This window comes from Solanum dulcamara, chromosome 3, assembly GCF_947179165.1.
Source record: "Solanum dulcamara chromosome 3, daSolDulc1.2, whole genome shotgun sequence".
Classification (NCBI taxonomy): Eukaryota; Viridiplantae; Streptophyta; class Magnoliopsida; order Solanales; family Solanaceae; genus Solanum; species Solanum dulcamara.
This window is the reverse complement of record NC_077239.1, coordinates 59,768,717-59,791,843: the sequence shown is the minus strand read 5'-3', so window position 1 is coordinate 59,791,843 and position 23,127 is coordinate 59,768,717. Positions and strand designations below refer to the sequence as shown.

The 23,127-nt window shown below is 38.4% G+C and overlaps 2 protein-coding genes across 2 annotated transcripts; both read right to left on the bottom strand.

The window, feature by feature from the left end:
- Positions 1-14,671: 14,671 nt before the first annotated feature.
- Positions 14,672-17,743, bottom strand: LOC129881661 (probable serine/threonine-protein kinase PBL25). Its single transcript, XM_055955787.1, has 5 exons — positions 17,284-17,743; positions 16,803-16,999; positions 16,518-16,707; positions 15,803-16,194; positions 14,672-15,354 (listed from the first exon to the last, which is right to left on the bottom strand). The coding sequence occupies exons 1-5, from the start codon at positions 17,465-17,467 to the stop codon at positions 14,983-14,985; spliced, it is 1,335 nt and encodes a 444-aa protein (XP_055811762.1). The 5' UTR covers positions 17,468-17,743; the 3' UTR covers positions 14,672-14,982.
- Positions 17,744-18,150: 407 nt separating this feature from the next.
- On the bottom strand, positions 18,151-20,250 carry LOC129883588 (pentatricopeptide repeat-containing protein At3g22690-like). Its single transcript, XM_055958219.1, has one exon. It carries the CDS (start codon positions 20,248-20,250, stop codon positions 18,151-18,153), a length of 2,100 nt encoding a protein of 699 aa, XP_055814194.1.
- Between the last annotated feature and the right edge of the window lie 2,877 nt (positions 20,251-23,127).

Below are 23,127 nucleotides of genomic sequence, written 5' to 3'. Positions count from 1 at the left end.
GTTGAGATCCTGAGTTGATGTTGATGCTTTCTTGATGTTTGTTTCCTCCGTCCATTTTACATACTCGTACATTCCATGTACTGATGCCATTTAGCCTGCATTATTTTATGATGCAGCGACAGGTACTAAAGATCATCAACCGGCGCTCCATTGAAGGTCTGCATACACTCCCAGCTAGTTGGTGAGTCCTCCTAGTTTCCGGAGGATCTTGAGCTCCTTGCATAGTTTCGTTTTGTCTCTGTATTTTGATTGTTGGTAGCCATGGGCTTGTCATTGGCACCTTCCAGACTTTGATAGAGGCTTCAGAGACTAGAGTGTGGGGAGATTGGACTATTATTTTGAGGAGTCCTATTATACTTATTTTGTTGAGTTAAACATATTTGTCCTTCGGCCCCCATATTATAAATAGCATGTTATAATTGAGTCTTCCTGTGAGCGTATATAACTGAATAAGGGAATGATTGAGCTATGTGGTTCGCTTGAAGGTCAAAAATGGCTTTCAAGTGCTGGTCACGTCTAGGGTCCCCTCTCGGGGCATGACAAACATGGTATCAGAGAACAGAGTTCAGGTGTCCTAGAGAGTCTATGAAGCCGTGTCTAGTAGAGTGTTGCTTATGGGTGTGTTGTGCATCACACTTATAATCAGGAGGCTATAAGACATTAGGAATTGTTTCCCCTCTTTCATACTCTGAATTCGTATGATGGAGTTAAACTCTATGAAACTTCCCTTCTAATTCGTGGGTTTATACGTTACAGATAATGCCTCCAAAACGTACTGCCAGCCAGATAAATGTCGAAAATGCAGAGATGCCCCAGTCTGAGGTACGCCCGGCAAGGGCTAAAGGCCGACCTGCGAGGTATGTGGAGGCACCCCAAGTGCCTGCTACTCTGCCTGTACCCACATCAGAGGTAGAATTTCGTGGGGCGATTGCAATGCTCACGCAATTAATGGCTGCCCGAAATGGTAACCAGAGTTCACCAACTCCTAGTTCTAGTTCCCAAGAGTCGTCTGCTGCAGCCAGGATTCGAGACTTTCTGAGAATGAATCCGCCGGCATTCACGGGTTCTAAGGTAGATGAAGACCCCCAAAATTTTATTAATGAGATATGGAAAATCCTAAAAGCTATGCATGCTACGGAAATTGAGGGGGTTGAGTTGGTGTCTTATCAACTCAAGGATATGGCGAACATTTGGTATAACCAATGGAAGCAAGGTAGAGGTGAGGATGCTGAACCTGGTAGGTGGGATGAGTTTGAGGGAGCCTTTCTTGACCACTTCTTTCCCCGAGAATTGAGGGAAGTAAAAGTAGAGGAATTCTTAAATCCGAAATAGGAGGGTATGACAGTTAAAGAGTATGGCCTAAAGTTCATCCAGCTGTCCAGGTATAATCCAGAAATGATCCCAGATGTGAGGTCAAAGATGAGGAAGTTCGTCTCCAGATTAGGGAGGCATGTGAAGAGGGAATGCAAAGCAGCATTGTTGATCTCAGATATAGATATTTCCATATTAATGGTGTATGCTCAACAGGTGGAGGATGAGAAAAGAAAAGACAGAGAGGAGTATCTGAGCAAGAAGGTAAAATCAATGAGCCATGAGAATGAATAGAGGCAAAACAAGGGCAGCAGGTCCTTCTTCCAGAAGAGGCCTCCCAATTATGCCTCATCTACCGCCAGTGCACCTATAATGCAGAACAGGTATGATCGGCAGGGACAGAGTCGCCAGAATCTCAGATCCCAGGGTTCTCAATCCTAAGCCAGTGTAAGTCATGGCTCGAGAGGGAAGCCACCCTGCGGAAAGTGTGGTAGGCTCCACTTGGGAGAATGCAGAGCAGGAAGGGTTGGTTATTATAAATGCAGCCAAATGGACCATTTTCAGAGGGAGTGTCCAACAGGGGGAAACAGAGTCCAGCATTCTGCTACTGCACTGCCGGCTAAGGGTAATCAGAGGGGCACTGCTTCAGGCACCAGTGGAGGTACAAACCGCCTATACGCCATGAGTAGTCGTCAAGATCAGGAGAACTCCCCAAATGTCGTGACGGATATGATTCGAGTCTCTTCTCTTGATTTCTATGTGTTGATAGATCCGGGTGCCACACTATCTTTTATGACTCCTTATGTGGCTAGTAAATTCAATAAAGTTCCTGAATATCTTCGTGAGCCTTTTTGCGTAGCTACTCCTATCGGTAATTCTGTCTTAGCTGAGAGAGTCTATAAAGATTGCACTGTGTCAATTCATCATAGGGATACCTTGGCTGACTTAGTTGAGTTGGACATAGTTGATTTTGATGTGATCCTTGGCATGGACTGGCTTTATGTCTGTTATGCCTCTATTGATTGTAGGACTCAGATTGTTAGGTTCAAATTCCCGAATGAAGCGGTCATATAGTGGAGGGGTAGTCCTGTTATGCCTAAGGGTAAGTTTATTTCTTACCTTAAGGCTAGGAAGCTAATCTCAAAAGGGTGTATCTATCACATTGTCCGAGTGAAAGATGGAAATGTTGAGTCTCCATCTCTCAAGTTGGTCCCGATTGTCAATGAGTTTCCCGACGTCTTTCTTGAGGATCTGCCTGGAGTCCCTCCTGATAGGGAGATCGACTTCAGGATTGATGTTCTTCCTGATACCCAGCCTATCTCAATCCCTCTATATAGAATGGCTCCAGTTGAGTTGAAAGAGTTGAAGGAGCAGTTGAAGGACTTGCTAGATAAGAGATTCATTAGGCCGAGCGTCTCACCATGGGGCACTCCCGTCCTATTCGTGCGGAAGAAAGATGGGTCTCTTAGAATGTGCATTGATTACAGGCAGCTGAACAAGGTTACCATAAAGAATAAGTACCCTCTCCCTAGAATAGATGACTTATTTGACCAACTTCAGGGTGCCACTTGTTTCTCAAAGATAGACTTGAGATCCGGCTACCATTAGTTGAAGGTGAGGGAGTGTGATATTTCGAAGACCGCTTTCTGTACTCGTTATGGCCACTTTGAATTTTTGGTCATGTCCTTTGGGTTGAAAAATGCTCCCACAGCTTTCATGGATCTCATGAACCGGGTGTTTAAACCATATTTTGATATGCTTGTGATTGTATTCATAGATGATATTCTGGTCTACTCCAAGAATGAAGAGAAGCACGCCTATCATCTTAGAGTCGTTTTACAAACCTTGAGAGACCAGGTATTGTATGCAAAGTTTTCTAAATGTGAATTTTGTCTTGCATCAGTGGCCTTCTTAGGCCACATTGTGTCTGGAGATGGTATTCAGGTTGATGCTCAGAAGATTGAGGCAGTGAAGAATTGGCCCAAACCCGCATCCCCGACGGAGATAAAAAGCTTCTTGGGTTTAGCCGGCTCTTATTAAAGGTTTGTAGAGGGATTCTCATCCATATCATCACCATTGACTAAGCTGACTAAGTTCCAATGGTTCAATGCTTGTGAGGAGAGTTTCCAGAAACTGAAGGTCAAGCTAACCACTGCTCTTGTCCTGACCCTGCCCGACAGAACAGAGGGCTTTGTGGTCTACTATGATGCATCCAGAATTGGGTTAGGCTGTGTGTTGATGCAAAGGGGGAAGGTGATAGCTTATGCTTCCAAACAGCTTAAGGTTCATGAGAAGAATTACCCAACTTACGACCTTGAGCTGGCAGCTATGGTATTCGCACTTAAAATTTGGTGCCACTACTTGTATGGAGTGCACGTTGATGTATTCACCGATCACAAAAGCTTATAATATGTCTTCAGCCAGAAGGAGCTCAACCTGAGGCAAAGGAGATGGCTCGAGCTACTCAAGGACTACAACATAAGCATCCTCTACCATCCAAGTAAAGCTAATGTTGTTGCTGATGCTCTTAGCAGGTTGTCTATGGGTAGCACTGCCCATGTAGAAGAGGGAAGGAGGGAATTGGCGAATAAGGTACATAGATTAGCCCAATTGGGAGTTCAACTCAAAGAGAACAATAAAGGTGGAGTAAACGTTCGAGATGGGGCTATGTACTCACTTGTAGCAGAGGTAAAGGAAAAGCAAGATCAGGATCCCGTCCTCCTTCGGTTGAAGGAAGTTGTTCACAAACAAGGGGTGATGGTTTTCACCAAAGGGGGAGATGGTGTGTTGAGATACCTAAGTAGATTGTGTGTACCTAATGTCGATGATGTTTGAGAAAGGATCATGGCCGAAGTGCATGTTCCAGATACTCTATTCATCTAGGCTCCACAAAAATGTATCATGACTTGAGGGAGATCTATTGGTGGAGTGGGATGAAGAGGGATATTGCGGAATTTATTTCCAAGTGCCCAAATTGCCAACAGGTAAAGGTTGAGCATCAAAGGCCATGTGGTTTAGCCCAAAACATAGAAATTCCAGAATGGAAGTGGGAGATGATCAACATGGACTTTATTACGGGTTTGCCAAGGTCCCGAAAATAACATGACTTGATTTGGGTGATTGTAGATAGAATGACGAAATCAGCTCACTTCTTGGCGGTTAAAACTACTGACACCGCAGAAGATTATGCAAAGTTGTACATTCAAGAGATCGTCAGATTGCATGGAGTCCCCTTGTCCATCATCTCGGACAGAGGAGCTCAATTCACTTCCCAATTCTGGAGATCTTTTCATAAAGGATTGGGTTCAAAGGTGAACCTTAGTACGGCCTTCCATCCCAGACAGATGGCCAAGCAGAGCACACCATCCAAACATTGGAAGATATGTTGAGGGCATGTGTGCTTGACTTCAAGGGAAATTGGGATGATCACTTATCTCTCATAGAGTTTGCATATAACAATAGCTATCATGCAAGCATTCAAATGGCTCCTTATGAAGCCTTGCATGGGAGGAGGTGTAGATCACCCATTGGGTGGTTTGAAGTTGGTGAAGTTGAGTTGATTGGGCCTGATTTTGTTCATCAAGCCATGGAGAAGGTGAGAGTCATTCAAAATAGACTAAAGACAGCCCAAAGCTGCCAAAAATCTTACACCGATGTGAGGAGGAGAGACTTAGAGTTTGAGGTAGGTGATTGGTTATACTTGAAGGTATTGCCCATGAAGGGCGTCATGAGGTTTAGAAGGAAGGGGAAGCTTAGTCCCCGATATATCGGTCCTTACCAGATTTCGAGGCAGATTGGGTGTGTTGCCTATGAGTTGGAGTTACCCTCATAGCTAGCCTCTATTTATCCGGTGTTCCATGTTTTGATGTTGAAAAAGTGCTTGGGCGATCCCTCGTTGGTAGTCCCTATTGATAGCATTGGAAGTAAGGATAGCTTGTCTTATGAGGAGGTTTCAATCCAAATTCTTGATCGTTAAATTCGCAAATTGAGGAACAAAGAGGTCGCCTCATTCAAAGTCCTGTGGAGGAATCAATTTGTTGAGGAAGCCACATGGGAAGCGGAGGAAGCCATGAAATCTAAATATCCATATCTATTCATGTCTACCGAGGAGAATGTTGAAGGTAATTTCCATTTCCTTGACTTGAATTTGTTTGTACATTTTGAGTTTGATTGGTAATTGTTTGAGAATTTGATTGATTGAATGACTGAATTTTGATTGTGATTTGTACCCTGAGTCCATTCTTGGTTACTCGTCATTCGAGGACGAATGATCCCAAGGGGGAGATAATGTAACACCCCTCAAAATTTCCCCCTAAGATTTGGACCCTTCTTGTATATGGATAGGGTCGAACTCGAGTATTGAGGAGCGTATGCATGAGTTAAGATGAGTCTTTGAGAAATTGAACAGCGTTAGAGGTGATATGGGGTCACGAGGGGCCTCTAGGACCAAATTAAATCCAAGAGAGTCGTCGAGGCTAAGTCTTGGGATGAGTTCGTATAAGGGGTCGACTTATAACGACCCTATCTTTTGAAGGAGGACAATCTAGGTGGCCCACGACCTATCAAATTAAAGTTCATTGAGTCTTCTTTCTAACTCCACTGAAAACGTGAATTTTGGAGTTCGGGATCGAAAGATATGACGATCCTAAGACGAACTAGCAAGATAGGAATTTCATTTTTAGGCCTGGGTTGCAACTGCTGGGGAAATGGCCTTGGCGCTGTAAGGGCATGACACGCCACTATCGCGCCAGAAACATGCCTCAGTAGTTTGGTCCTTGGCACGACGCGCCACTAAAAGTTGTGCAGGGTTTTTTAAGCTAAATTTCCAAAACCCAGGAACAATGGCCTTGGCGCTGTAAGGGCGCAACGCGCCACTATCACGCTAGAAACATGCCTCAGTAGTTTGGTCTCTGGAGCGGCGCGCCACTACGAGGTGTGCAGGTTTTAGGCGTAATCAGCCTGGCGCTGCAATAGCGCAACGCGCCACTATCGCGCCAGTAGCATTTTAGCCTATTTTTAAGACTTTTGAGGAGGGGCAATTTGGGAACTTACCTAAATTATATATGTATTACCCTTGGTCATTTGAGAACACAATTTGCAGCCCCACTCTCTCTCTAGAAAAGCCCTAGAAAACTCTCTCTTCTTCATCTTCTTCTTCTTCTCCATTTTCAACAAGAGATTATTCCAAGAGCTTCAAGACTTCAAGCTTTCCATTGAAGACCCAACAACAAGGTTTCTTCAAGAGTCTATTCTAAGGTATGTAAGGCTAACCAAAACATGGGTTGAGTCCACCCATGTGCCCTACTCATGCTTTGAGGTTAAATATCCATAAAAAATGGAGTTTCTTGGTATGGCTTATGTTTGAATGAGTTTTGTCCCCTATTTAATTAATGCTATATGTGTTGATGTTGTTGAGCTAAGAAGTTCCTAAAACCTTCATGTTAGTATGAGTTGATGGAGATGACTTGTTATTATGTTTTGTTGACCTCTTTAGCCATGTGATTATGCTGCATAAATCAATTTCCTTAAATGTGATAGTCTACTTGAATTGTTGAGCTAAAGCCATAGAGTTGTGATGAGTCTTGAGGAGATATTATAAATGCTTATATAAATGAAACTTAATTGAGTTGATTGGAGTATGGAATTGAAGAGTGGACAAGGTCCTAAATGGGACTTGCCATTATGACTTAATTGAGTTGAAATGAGGATAGAGTTCATGAGTTGGCAATGTTCCACATGAAACTAGCCGTGAGGCTTGTTTGAGATGATTAGAGGGAGTTTTATGAGCATAGAGTCATGGGAGGAGTATCGAGCATCGAGGCAGGCGAGAGTATAGTCCGTACTCGAACCCCAGAAACTATGTCGCCAATGTAGGTAGGGATGGAACCATTAAAGTCGGATGCTTCCCATGGGATCGAACTGTTAAAGTCGGATGTTTCCCATTTATTTGTCTTTAAATGAATGGACTTGACTAATCGATGGAATCCATGATTAGGGAGGCGTTCATGACCTGGCAAGGTATGGACGAACGTAGAAACGACGTCTGATTGTTGTACTATCACTGGCTCATAAGTAATGGTTGTCGAATAAGAGAAACTCCCATTTAGGTCTTGATAGTACTCCGAGTCAGTTGAGTTAAGTGGCATGAGATTTGGTCCGGTCTAAATCACTTCTTGTTAGACTTAGGGCACTTGAGTGAGTTGTTATGTATATATATAAGTTGAGATCCTGAGTTGATGTTGATGCTTTCTTGATGTTTGTTTTCTCCGACCATTTTACATACTTGTACATTCCATGTACTGACGCCATTTGGCCTGCATCGTTTTATGATGCAGCGACAGGTACTAGAGATCATCAACCGACGCTCCGTTGAAGGTCTGCATACACTCCCAGCTAGTTGGTGAGTCCTCCTAGTTTCCAGAGGATCTTGAGCTCCTTGCATAGTTTCATTTTGTCTCTGTATTTTGATTGTTGGTAGCCATGGGCTTGTCATTGGCACTTTCCAGACTTTGATAGAGGCTTGATAGACTAGAGTGTGGGGAGATTGGACTGTTATTTTGAGGAGTCCTATTATATTTATTTTGTTGAGTTAAACATATTTGGCCTTCGGCCCCCATATTATAAATAGCATGTTATAATTGAGCCTTCCTGTGAGCGTATATAACTGAATAAGGGAATGATTGAGCTATGTGGTTCTCTTGAAGGTCAGAAATGGCTTTCAAGTGCCGGTCACGTCTAGGGTCCCCTCTTGGGGCGTGACACAACCGGTCTCCGAATCCCAAAAGCTGCTATACATGAGGTCCAAATCATCAATGAGAAATCATACGATAATTTACAGGGTGTAGAAGTAAAGTATGAGTCACCAACAAGTGGAACTCAGTAGGCATAGGCCAATTGAGCTCTTAAGATAACATAAGCATAGTAGGCATATAAGAAAGGATCATATATCACAAGTAATAATGAAACAACAGGAAACTCATAATAAGGAGCAAGCTAGAAGCATTGTATAAACTTCTTCAGATTCTCTCATTTTACTTCAATTATATTTGCTAATGTTGGGCTTATGGGAGTCCGTTCAGGTTGTTACTTTTAGACTTGTGCACGAGTGTATCCGTCGGATTTATGGGAGCTTAGTGGATTTAGCTAGTTTCTCTTTTTCTCCTTGTGTGTTGAGTGTGCTTGTGTACATGCATACCTTGAGTTCTTGTTTTTATCTTCGGTTGTGGTTAGTTCTAGCATTTCAGTTTGCTTTTGCTTATCTTGCTCAGTCGGCCTATGATGCCTACTGGGTACCTGTTGTTTTGGTATTTTATACAATACTCTACATCTATTTTCGTGATAAAGGTTTGAGTACTAGCTATCATCGTCGATTTCAAACCAGCTGCAGTCGTGACCGAAGATGAGGATGAGCACACATCATTGAAAAATATGAATATTATCGAATAATAATACGTAAGTTTGATGAGGTAGTTCATTACCATGCGAAGCGCGAATAATTTACCTAGTTTTGATATACTGGGTTATCCACTTTCCTTTTAACATAATATACATATTCTAGTGTTGTAAAAAATAAAAATTTGTATTAAACATGAAAGAATTTGCATAGCTCGTTTTCAATGATGTTTCCACTGTTGAGATTATTATGATATTTTGGTCTTATTTTTCACTGCAATATGCACATTCCAGTTAGAATATTTTTAAGAAAACACATGCCTTTTCATTCCTCAATATTTTAGTGATCTTGTAGCAGTTATCAATGGTGGAGGCAAGATTTTCAGGAGATTAAAAAATGTGAAGAAGTAAGCACATGAAAAGCACTGAACTTTTCAGCCAAGAAAGGCCCATTTGTTCGAATGAACCCCCTTGGCCCTACCTGGCTCTGGCCCTGGCCGCTACCTCAACAATACAAAGCAGTTCAAACTCTATGATGTTACATGATCTTGGCATATTTCTATATTGTTTATCTAATGGATATACCATCAATAGTCAAGATACAAGTTGTACTAATCCAATATTATAAAAGTGATCACCTTGCAAAGTAGGAACTAAGAATAAAACATGTAGTTTAAAAATTCTTTTATGTTGGAAATAGTGATTTTTGGATCATCTGAAAAAATATGAGAAACAAAGAACTCTTGAAATAGTAAACCCAACAGACAAAATGATTCTGTAAAGAAAACGAAAACTATTGTTTGTGTGAGTCGTGGTTATATTGTCGAGTTAAAGCACTACATGTTGTGGAAGTCGAATATATTGAGAGTGATAAAATCACAACTGCTATTTCTAAAGATAGCTAATAAATAATAAATGAGACAACAATTAAAAGAACACCAGACATTTACGAGGTTCGACAAAAGTTTATTTTCTTTTGCTTAATCCTCGAATACAATCAATTAATATTTATTTCACTCCAAAAGAATACAAGTGAAATACTACAATAGAGAAAGAAGATCCAATGCCTTAGAAGATGAGAAGGCAAGTGAGAGGTGTGTCTCAAATGAATCAACAACTACCTAGTTATAAGAATGAATTCTTCTTCTTGATGTCATCCATGACATCACTGTGTCAAAATGTCAAGGTTTAACTTGTGAAACCAAATTATGATTTACCAAACTTTCACCTATAAAATTACTACCTTGACTTTTTGTACCGATGAAAAATTATCTTTCTATCATATATTCAAATCAATTCATCTAGAATCTTATCAAATTTAACAAATCTTCACCTTGACAAGATTCTCCATTTCCAACTTTCTCTCAATAACTTTTGATTGTATCTTCAACCTCAATCTTCAATGTTCAACAATGCTGATCAATTTCAAACAATGTTGAAACTTGACCGCAACCACCACTTTTGTCAGCATATCGGCATGATTATCTTTAATCTAAATTTTTTGAACTATGACTCCACCTTCTTCTATGATGTCTCGTACAAAATGATATCGGACGTCAATGTGCTTTGTCCTTGCATGATAAACTTGGTTCTTTTCTAAATGAATAGCACTTTGATGATTATAAAATATTTTGATACCTTCTTGTTCAATACCAAGCTCTCTAAAAAACCCTTGAAGCTAAATTACCTTCTTCACAGCCTCTATAATTGTCATGTACTCTGCCTCAGTGGTAGACAAAGAGACTGTTGACTGCAAAATAGACTTTCAACTAACTAACACGTTTGCAATAGTGAAAACATAACCAGTAGTTGATCTTCATTTGTTCAAACCACCTGCATAATCTGAGTCACAATATCCAACAAGATATTGACTATCTTCCTGCTCGAAAAACTAAACCAACATCTACAGTATTGGGAATATACCCTAGAATCCATTTTACAGCTCGTCAATGCTCTTTTCCAGGATTATGCATATACCTGCTTACAACTCCCACAACATGTAAAATATCTAGTATTGTGCAAACCATTACATACATCAAGCTACCAACAACATTCGCATATGGTACTCTTGACGTATATTCTTGTTCAGCTTTAGTTTTTGGTGACATATCATCACTAAGCTTAAAATAAGGAGTAAGCGGACTGCTAACTGACTTTGTTTTATCATTCATACCAAATCGGTTTAGTACCCTCTTCAAGTATTTCTTTTGAGATAAAAAGAGTTTCTTTGAATGTCTATTTCTTTTAATCTCCATGTCAAGAATTTTCTTTGCCTCATCTAAATCCTTCATCTCGAAATCCTTTTTTAATTGAGTTTTCAGCTTCTTAATTTCCTCTTGACTTTTAGAAGCTATCAACATATCATCAACATACAGGAGAAGATATATAAAGGATCCGTCTTCAAGCCTGCACAAATACACACAATGATTGTTTTGCTTCTTCTATAATTTTTCTACAACATAAACTTGTCAAATCATTTATACTATTGCCTAGATGATTGTTTTAATTCATACAATGATTTTTCAAATTTTCACACCATATTTTCTTTTCCATCAAGTTTGAATTCTCTTGGATGAGTCATGTAGATTTTCTCTTCCAAGTCTCCATGTAAATATATAGTTTTTACATCCAACTGAACTAGTTCCAAATTCAACTGTGCTACCAAAGACAACAAAATTTTAATGGAGGAATGTTTCACAATTGAAGAAAATACCTCATTATAATCAATTACCTCCTTTTGAGAATATCCTTTGGCCACCAATCTTGCTTTGTAGAGAACATCTTCTTGATTAGAAAATTCTTCTTTCTATGCATATACCCATTTGCACCTAATTGCTTTCTTGCCCTCCAAGAGATTGACCAATTTTCATGTGTGATTCTAATGAAGAGAATGCATTTCTTTATTCATGGATGTCCTCCACTTATCTTCTTCTGAACTTTGGAATGCGTCTTTATAAGTGGTAGGAATGCCATCAGTTGCAATTAAGTCTGCACAAGCCACCATATCTATGAGTCGAGCAGGTTTTCTTATTGTTCTCTTTGGCTTGCTGGTTGCTATTGATTCAAGTTATGGTTGAGATGAAATCTCACCCTCGACTAGCTCTTCTTCCAGAGAAAAATCTTCTATTGTTTCCTCGTTTTCTCTTCGTGTTGGGAAAATTATTTTTCCCTCAAACTCCACCTGCTTCGAAGCACCATTAGTTTGTTTGACATCTTCAATCCATTCCTTATTTGTCAAGGCAGATTCATCAAAGGTAACATTCTTGCTGAAAATATTTTTTCTTGTTCTTGGACACCATAAACGGTATCCTTTGACTCTAGAAGTAATCCCCATAAATAGAGCTTCTTTGCTCTTGGGTCCAATTTTGACTCTTTTACATGATAATATGCAATTGAGCCAAATACATATAAAGAATCATAATTTTCAACAGTTTTTTCATACCATTTTTCTAATGGTGTCTTGCCAATAATAACAACAGATGGTAAATGATTAATGAGGTGGCATGCATAAGTTATTGCCTCAGCCCAAAATTCTTTGCCCAAGCCAGCATTGGACAACATACACCAAATTTTCTCCAGTAAAATTTGATTCATGTGTTCTTTCACTCCATTCTATTGTGGTGCATTTCTTATGGTGAAATGTCTGACGATGCCATTATCTTCACAAATCTTCTGAAAAAAGATTATTTTGTATTCTCCGCCATTGTCTGTATGAAAACACTTGATCTTTCTGTCACTTTGAGTCTCTATCATCGCCTTTCATTTGAGGAAATTTCCCAATACTTCATCTTTAGTTTTCATCATATACACCCACAACGTTAAAAAAAAATTGTCAACGAAGGTTACAAAATAGTTTTTCCCACCTAATGAAGGTGTTTTGGAAGCACTCTAAACATCAGAGTGAACATAATCCAAAATACCTTTTGTATTATGAATAAATGTTCCAAATTTAACCCTTGTTTATTTTCCCTTGATACAATGCTCACAAAACTCCAAGTTACAAATTTTTACTCCTTTCAGCAATCCTTCATATGATAAAGTTTTCAAGAATTTTCCTCCAGCATGTCCCAAGCGCATATGTCATAGCCTGGTCATTTCTGCCTCATTGTCGTCACTAGATGTTGTCGCTGTTTCAATAATTGTACTACTTTGATAGTGGTACATGTTATTGTTTCTTCGAATTGCCTTCATTACCACTAGTGCACCGGAGCATAGTCTCATTACCCCATTATCTGCAATGATTTTGAACCCCTTTGACTCTAGGGCTCCTACAGAAATGAGATTTTTCTTCAAATTCGGTACATATCAAACATCTGTTAATGTTCTGCTCAATTCATCATGATTTCTTAATCGGATTGAACCAACATCATATGCGGTAAGAGGATTATAATTTACGGTGTGAATAACTCCGCATAATCAACAAACTAATTTCGATTGGGATACATATGATAGCTACAAGCTGAGTCCATCAATCATACATCAAATGATTTGGATGACTCTGTTGTAATCAACGAGAAATCAGAGTCATCATAATCAGCAATATTTGAATCCATGACAGCCTTCCCATTATTTGGTTTGACATTGCTTTTCAACTTTGGACAGTCTTTCTTCCACTGCCTCTTTTCTCGACAAAAGGCACATTCATCTTTGCTGAGTATGGATCTTGACTTTGATCTTCCTTTATTCGTTCTCATCTAATTTTGAGAACGACTCTCACGAACAGTGCTTCTGCTTCTCCACCTTTTGACTTTTCTCTCTTTCTTTGTTCATAACTATACAAGGCTGAACAAACTTCTTTGAGAGATACTTTATCATTCCCATGAACTAAAGTAGTTTCAAGGTGGTCGAACTCATCGGAAAGTGAACTTAACAACATTAAGGTCATATTATCCATATTTTGCATATCTGTCGCCAACTTATTAAAGATGGTGATATGATCATTCATTGTGCTACCGGAAATATATGTGAAGCGTAACAATCTTTTTTTCATGTAAAGTTTATTTTGACTGTTTTTCTTCAACAATTTCTCCTCCAGTGCATTCCACAATTTACTTGCAGAAGTTTCCTTTGTCTATGGATACTTTTGTCCTCTTACATGGTAAGATAAAATGGTACCGCAAGCAACACGATTGATAATCTTCCAATCTTCTTCTCTAACACCGTCTGGCTTCTTTTCTTCTATGGCAATGTCTATCCTCTGTTGAAAAAGGACATCAAGGACCTCGCCCTATCACGTTCCGAAATGTCCTGACCCGTCAAAAATTTCAACTGCAAATTTTACATTTGACACAATTTTTGTCATAAGAGAAAATGCCAACGATGACATATTATTGATATTCGACATGGACTCATCATTTTTCTTATCTTCCATTTTCTTACAAATACTATTTATTGGCTAACAATTGCAAAAGCCCAAAGTAAATCTTTTTTGATGTGGAAGTTCAGACTGTGCTGCAACCACAAAACATACTCAGATAAAACATTGGCTCTGATACTAATTGTTGCGAAAGCCGAATATATAGAGAGTGATGAAATCAAAACTGCTATATCTAAAGATAGCTAATAAATGAGACAACAATAAAACGAACACCAGAAATTTACGAGGTTCGACAAAATTTTATTTTTCTTTGCTTAATCCTCAAACACAATCAACCAATATTTATTTCATTCCAAAAGAATACAAGTGAAATACTACAAGAGAGAAAGAAGATCAGATGCCTTAGAAGATGAGAAGGCAAGTGAGATGTGAGTTTCAAATGAATCAAGATCTATCTATTTATAGGAATGAATTCTTCTTCTTGATGTCATCCATGATATCACTATGTATCAAAATGTCAAGGTTTAACTTGTGAAACTAAATTATGGTTTACCAAACTTTCACCTATAAAATTAATACCTTGATTTGTTGTATCAATGAAGAATTATCTTTCTACCATATATTCAAAATAATTCATCTAGAATCTTGTCAAATTTAACACTACAAAGATTAAATTACACTGATAACCGTAAAAGAATCTACACAGTCAATATATAAACGTCATTTCTTCGGATTCCCTGCTACAGTGGCTGTAACAAATTGTCCATTTTCGTAATTGTTCTAACATTCACAATATTTGAAGTACTATTTATATATGTTGTTCATTTTCCTAAAGAATTCAAACAGCGGTAGCACTTGATGATCTCTCCTCCATCACTTAACAACATCTCTGGAGGGCTGAAACAACGCGATCATCTTTGTCACCTAATCCTGTTATGGAGTGACAAGCCAAAATGTGGATGTCACACTGAAGAACCGCAAGATGCTAGTGATCTTGCATTCTGTATTCTTGAATTTGAACCCCACTCTATGGCTTCTGCGACTTCTTGTTGGCATTCTCTCGTAGATATTATGTTGTCATCAGTTGACATTTGCATTAGGGGTGGTGCTCGAGTTGGAGAAGCGAATGGTGAAATCAATTCTTTTTCAGGTGCTGAAAGGGCACTGAGTGCAGTGACCACATCACTGATCAGAGGACGTACTACTGGATCATTTTGCAGACACATAGAAGCAATAGCAACTGCCTGACTGAAATTTTTCTTTGGAAAATTTGCTTCAAGAAGTGGATCAGCCAGTTCAATGTGTCTCCTTGTGTCTTTGAATATGGGTTCAGCCTGGAAGAAGCATAAGAAACACATCTTTTTGCTTAAACGCGGAGTAGGACAACACAACATGGTTTTTTAATTTATCAACAACCCCTTGAATTTAGAAGTAAATCGAACATTAGTCATCAAGAGGGAAAAACAAGTATTAGAAACTAGGTTATCTATGTCATTCAGTTACCAGTCATGATTTACCAGTGGCGGAGCCACATGCAATGAAAATCCCTTCGTCGGAAAGTTATATGTGCAAAAATAGCAGTAGCCCAAAAATTAAAGAGCATTTTTCCAATACTTAAATTCTATTTATTAATTTTATGGCAGTATTTTTTATATGAGAGAAGCATAGATTTCTGCAATCTGGCTAGGTAAACACTACTGGTGTTGGATCATGTAATATTCAATGGCGGATGTAATACTCATTAAGGTATGAGCAGAAAGGATGGAGAAATGTTTCACTTACCCAAGTAACTAAGTTCTGCTGATGCCCAAATCTCGTGATATCAACTGCTCTCTTTCCCGTAATCAGCTCCAATAAAACTACGCCAAAGCTATAGACATCAGACTTGATAGTCAGCTTGCCAGTTTGTTGGTACTCAGGAGCACAATAACCGTATGTTCCCATGACTCTTGAAGATACATGGGTGTTATCCCCTGTAGGCCCAACCTTAGCTAACCCGAAATCTGACAGTTTTGCATTATGTTCCTTATCCAGCAAGATGTTGGAGGACTTCAAGTCACGGTAAATGACTGGTGGATTGGCTTTATGATGTAAATATTCGAGTCCTTTTGCAGCATGCAATGCAATTTTCATCCTTGTGAACCAATCTAATGGAAGTTTATCTGGTTCAAGATCTGAAGAAACACATATATATGATTCTTCATTAGTTTGATAATATACAAAGTTAACACATAGCCAGTATACGGAAAATGGGATGCTATGATGCCAGTTCATTACTCAATACTTCCTTTACAATTGTGAAGGATAAAGAATTGTTTCTTGATTTTGTTATACATTTTAAAGAGTTTTGTTTCGTTTTCTGCACTAAGAAGGTGCTCGTTGGCAGTAGAATTTCAAATGCAAGTAGAATAATAAGAACAACAGCAACAATGACATACTCAGTATAGTCCCACAAGTGGGGCAGGTAGTGTAACAAGACTTAAGGAAAAATAAATACCAAGCAGATGATCCTCCAATGATCCCAATGACATGTACTCATAAACAAGAAGTCGTTGATCTCCATCAGCACAATAGCCAATTAGATTTACAAGATTTGAATGGTGCAGAAGGCTCAACATCAAAACCTCCACAAGAAACTCTCTGTTCCCTTGCAATCCATTGCGGTCAAGCTGTTTCACTGCTACAGTCTGGACAAAAATGAACTGATGATTAGTACAGTTTCAGGGAAAAATGTTAGCTATGTATAGAAACAAATAGTAGATTTTTTAAAGTGTTGAAGCACCTGGCCAGTTTTGTTTAGGTGACCCTTGTAAACACGTCCAAATCCACCTTCTCCTATCAGACATTCTGATCGGAAGTTCTTCGTAGCTGTTGCTAGTTCCCTGAAGGTGAAAGTTTGAGCCGCAATGTTGTTCTGGCTGTCGCCTTTTTTAGAAGACTTTTGGTGTGTGGCTTGTGCTGTCACCTTTCTAATATTTTCTGCAGAAGATTTATGTATTAGGAAAGCAAAAACTAATGTAAAACTTTATATTTATTTTAGTTCTACAACAGTCTCTCTCTGCTCTACTGTTCTATTCTATTGTAGTAAAAGTTGCTTCAAGAAATTCATCTTGTTTTATTAGAATTCCCCATACATAATGTGCAGCATAATAGGTCTAGTCTCGGGGATTAAAGGTTGTGTGTTCGAGTCACAAGGGGATGGATGATTATAAAGTAGTACAACATTTTAATGGAACATTTTAAGTTATGAAGAAAAAATTTACCAGATAGAGGTTGTGAATGAGAACGCAGGTGGTCCTGCTGTGGCTTTGGCCTCGACAATGAATGTGGACGTTGTTGTAAGAGGGTCTCTCCTTGACGAACAACAGCAGATTTTTCTTTGCTTTTGCTATGTATTCTTTTGAATGCCTTCTTTTCTTGTGATGAAAAACATGAAAAACAACCCATGTTTTCTTTTTAATTTCTAAACATACAGATCTAATTTGATCTATAAATTCTGGTTTAGGCAATCCTACGAATTTTGTTTGTAGATCTATAATGGTGTATATAAAAAGGGAATAGATAGATAGCAATTTAGGCTGTCTAAAAAGGGAAAACCTAGAAATATGTTTGAGCTATTTTTAGGAGGAGGAAGAAATGTTGGAAGTTGTTTTTCATTGAACTTCCCGCAGAATATGGTGGACACATTGGTATGGTAGGGAGAATTTGTAGTGATATTTGGTGAAAAGTTGGAGATAAACAAACTTTGAATTAAGAAAATAATCTCACCTTTCGTTGGGGATATTAAATATAATATAATACTATGTTATAATGTAGTATAAGTATTAGCAGTACATAAACAAAATCAACTCATATCAAAAGCGCATTAGATGATTTCAATAAACAAAGGAACGATGTCAAATCAACATGTACAGTTGATATTATACATCATCTTAAGACGCATGGGCCACGAGCCAATCAAACATGGAGCAGACCTTGAACTAGTCAAAAAAAGGAAGCAGCCAAAGGTTCTCCAATTTTGCATAACCAAAGGAAATGTTGCACCTAGAATTAACTTTTATCATTGTAAAAACACTAATGACACACCAATTACATAAAAGGGCAACAACAATGTTTCTAAGAATTTTATATTAATGGGGTTGTGCACATATGCGGCTAAGACCAGGCTCTCCATCAGCATGACCTTTTTTTCTCCAACTCTCTCTCACTCCGTACACTTCATTCCACATTCCAGCTGCTGCATAAACATTAGATAGCGCAACAGATGCAGTAGAAAGCTGTATCTCCTCTTCCATCATCTTTTCAGCTACCTTCTTTCCAATTTCAACATTTTCATACAACTGACAGGCCCCTAGAAGCGCAGCCCAAATGGCACCAGTAGAGCACCCATCACTTATATGGTTCTCTTCCATTCCCTCCACTAAATGCCATGCTTCCTCAAGCCTTCCATTACGTCCCAATAAATCAATTAGACATGTATAATGTTCTTCTTCAGGGATCAAACCATACCGCTTCCTCATTTGCGTAAAATATTGTATTCCCTCGTCTACTAAACCACAATGACTGCAAGCAGTTAATACTGCAGTAAATGTCACTTCATTGGGATTAATTCCCATGTTTACCATACGCTGAAAAGTTTCAAGGGCTTGGAAGGCAAATCCATGAACAGCAAATCCCATGATTGCACAAGTCCATGAAACAACATTTTTCTCTTCCATTGCATCAAAAAGTCCTAGAGTGTAACACAAGTTACCTGATTTTGAATACATATCAACTAAAGCTGTACCAACAGCCACATTGTCATCTGCATCCGGCAATGCTCTAATAATTTTTGCATGTACTTGCTTTCCTTTATCCAAATCTGTTAGATGGGAACATGCTTCTAGAGCCACCACAAAGGTCAAACAGTTTCCTTCTAACCTAGTACTTTCTTCTCCGGAATACATCTTAGCCAATAAATTTAAGCCTTCTCCGGGCAAGTTCTTTTGCACATATCCTGTCATCATGCTTGTCCAAGAAACAATAGTTTTCTCGGGCATATGCTCAAAGAGTCTCTTGGCATCTTCGATGAGTCCATTGTTAATATATCCAGACAACAAAGAATTCCACAGTGGAACATGTGGTTCAGGTAGCCAACTTTCAAAAACTTTTCGCGCTTTATCAATATCACTGCACTTGCTGTACATGTCTATGAGTGCACTGCCAATAATCGCTCTGCTCTCTTCTAATAAACGAGCGGTTCTATATGAATCATCCAAAGTGCTAAAGAGACCATGGACTTGCTTCCCAGCATTGAGCAAATGCATCTTGGCGCAAGCAGATAGCAGAGGCACGAAAATAGTCTGATCCATAACTAAAATTTCAACAGCATTCTCCATTGACAAAATGTACTTCAGAGCATAAGCATACATATGATTATATACATAACCCCTTACCTTTACAAGCTTGGAAACAAGATCCCTCTCTGTTCCGACAAAAACTTCCTCCGCCGATTCAACCCTACTACAATAGAAATACATGTTAGCAATTGAACTTCTACAACTTGACTCAAACCCACTAACAAATGCATAACCATGAACTTGCATTCCCAGAAGTAGATCTTGTACATAGACACAGCCAGATAAAACAGTAGCAATGCTGTACTCATCAGGCACGTAAAATTCTCTGCACTTCATTCGATAAAACAACTCTAACCCTTCACATTCCTGTCCATTCTGAACATACCCAGAAATCACAGCGTTCCAGGTCACCAAATTTCTACTAGACATTTCATCAAACACCGTCCGGGCACATTCCACGACTCCACATTTCGAATACAAATCCAAAAAGGCAGTCTCAACAATGATATTACCAAGAAGGAATCCAGACTTTATAACGTGGGCATGCAAGTTTTGTCCCAACTTGAGGTGCTGTGGAGTGGAAGCAATGGCGCGAGCAACAGCTGTGAAGACGAAGTGATTGGGTAGAGCAGTAGCATCTGGGTTGGATTGAGATTGGTGGAGCATGCGGGAGAAGAGGTTAAGGGCTTTGTGGGGTTGATTGGAGCGAGCATAGGCTGAGATGAGAGAGGTCCATAAGGTTGTGTCTTTGAGAGGCACTTGGTCGAACACCTTGTGGGCAATGCTAAGGGAGTTGGGGATTCCAGAGGAAACGTAGTCAGCAATGAGGTTTGTAGCGTAAAGAGGAGTAGTGTCAAGGCCGAGTTTGATAAACCAAGCATGTCTACTCATTCATGCGTGCCTCGTCAAACATGGAAGCATTTGGCCATTTGGGAACCCACAGCTATATGATAGAGGATCACAACTATGGTAACCTCGATTTTTTTCCTCCTAAGGAGTTCCTCCGTTTTCCTTTTTTAAAGTTTATCAAAAACATACATAAATTATCATTATTTTATTTTATATCTAAATTATTAGAAGCGTAAGAAATATACCTAAACTCAGAGGTGTGCAAAAATTGAACCGATCGATAAATCGAACCAAAAAATATTATTGGATTATTGCTAGTAGATTATTGGGTCAACGGATTTTTAATGATTTTATAAAAAAAATTATCGGGTTAACAATACGGTTTCGATTTTTAGTATTATGTTATTAGGTAAACCGATAACCCATTAAGACAGTAGTAATTTACTACTTTACCCTTCATAAATATTAAATATTAATAATTAACATAACTAGACACTACATGTATATATCACGACTCTACACAGTCTACCCATTTTAGAGTACTACTTCACACCACTTTAGTCTTTACTTTTTTATCAAAACCTAAAGATTAGTTTGTAATTGTAGCTTTTGCAAGTTTGTAAACATCTGTAATTTGATTAACATCAAAAATTTCATATTATGTTTTGGATGTAACATGTAATTGATGTAACCTTTGTACTGCATCTGCTCTTATTGATGCGATTTTTCATTATCTATCTTGTTTCACTATAACCTAACATTTATAGTAAACATTTATAGTTGGTTTGCTTATTTCATTGTATCGCACCAAATTGTTAGAGAAGTGAGAAGTCATACATTTATTTTATGACCATTTTCTTCTTGGGGAAATTGAAAATCGAACCGTTAACGATCAAAAATAGATAAATCGAAAACCAATAAAAAAATATCTTATTTGCTTAAAGTATTTAAATTGAAAATCGATAATACATAAAATTGAATCGAATCGACCGATGCACACCCCAACCTAAACTATCACTCATTAGTTTAAGAAACAACAATATACCCCGATGAAATCCCACTAGGTAGGGTATGTGGAGCGTAGACTATAAATAAAGCTTACCACTACATCGGGTAGGCGGAGAGGTTATTTACGGAAAACCTTCGGCTCAAGTGCATCAAACCATGTCACGATCCAAGCTAGGCCCTAGGCGTAACATGACGATTAAAATCCCGAAGGACTCCAACCAAGCCTCTTAGCATATCATACATGAACATACATAAGGTAATTGAAGCAATAAGACTAAATCATAAATGCGAAAATAAAGTCTCAACATGAATAACTCGATAAAGGAGAAATCAACTTCGAAAGAGCATGACAACATAGACTCCATGAACATCTAACATATATATACTTGTCTAGACAATGCATAGGACAAACTCCTAGCTCACCAACATAAGAAATAAAGTCATATAAAATGAAGAGAAAGTATAAATGTCACATCCTCGAAACATGAGGACGCACCGACAATAGAAATAATACTCAAACTCTATCCATAAGCGGGAGGTGTGTGATGATCGTCGGACCCTACATTATGATAAAATATAGATAAAAAGTTTGTGTTAGTACATGGAATGCATACACTAAGTATGTGAGAAGCATGCATGAATGATAATAGAACATAATCAATATGAGCATGAGGTGCATGACCTATATCATAAAAACATGAGTAAGACTTGAAAGCATTTGAATATCATAACCATATAGTCAATGCATCATAAAATACCATGAGAACTTATACCATTTCATATACATTTATGGGATAAGACCTTTAACCGACATATAAGACTATGCGAGCTATAACATGGGATCCGGTGTGACTCCCACACCGAAAAGAGAAAGGTTACTTGCCAAGGTAGACTCCATGAGAACATCTTAAACTTAAGCTATTTGTGGATCCACTAGCTAGGCCAATTAAGGCAAACCTACGGGGCAACGTAGGTTGGGACTAGAGGTTGCTACTAGAGTCCCCTTGAATCCCTACTTGAGCTTCTAAGCCGAATCCCACTTTAAAGTCCTCTTGGTGCTTAGTCAGTATCCCAATAGAAATAATAAATCATATTCATTAAAATCACTAGGAAAGTCAATAATAAATATCAAACTTCATCATAAAATAGTAATAAGAGTCGCTCATTAACATGATGATTTATAATAGAATGAGAAAACCTTCAATCCTTATGAATCCGTGAGCCGGTGAGAAAACCTTTCACCTCTTTAACATGAGTGTATGAAAACTTCTTTCACCACCATGTATACTTGCTTGAAACATCATTGGAAACATCATTCATTACTTTCATGAGTCATTCATAAGTCTTTGATAATCATTCATAATCATTCGTAAAATCCTTTGTCAATCATGATCACGATTCCATAATTTTATACTTGAAATAACATAAGTCATGGGTCCATGAAAATCAATTGAAATCATGCAATTTATCTTGAATCATGCATAATTAGATCAATGATAATGAATTAAACCATAATTGAATTAACCAAATGTAATTCCATAAGAATTAGGGCTAGAAGGTAATTCATAAAACAAGAATTTAGAGAAACCTTCTGACTCCATGGATGAAAGGGATCCATCGATGAATTCCCACATACCTTGATTAGTTAAAGCCTAAAAAGCTCTTTGAATTTGGAGACTTGGACTTGGAACCCTTGAAACATTGCTTGAGGGAGAAGATGAACTTGGGAGAAATTCTAGAGAGATGATTTGTATCTTGGGTTAATGAGAGTGAATGAGGGATTTATGAGGGTTTGGGATAGTAAATAGACTAGGAATTATACTAAAAAATTATCCAAATATAATATTAAAATAGTGGAAAAATACCAAAACACCTCTTAAGAAAATAACTGAACGGGCCTGCCCCTGGACG

Coding starts and splice junctions, on each gene's coding strand:
- LOC129881661 (XM_055955787.1), bottom strand. CDS start 17,467: ATGGGTTGTTTTTCATGTTTTTCATCACAAGAAAAGAAGGCATTCAAA. Junction 16,195..16,517: donor ATTGGAGGATCATCTGCTTG/GTATTTATTTTT, acceptor GTGTTTCTTCAG/ATCTTGAACCAGATAAACTT. Junction 15,355..15,802: donor AGCAGAACTTAGTTACTTGG/GTAAGTGAAACA, acceptor TGCTTCTTCCAG/GCTGAACCCATATTCAAAGA.
- LOC129883588 (XM_055958219.1), bottom strand. CDS start 20,250: ATGAGTAGACATGCTTGGTTTATCAAACTCGGCCTTGACACTACTCCT.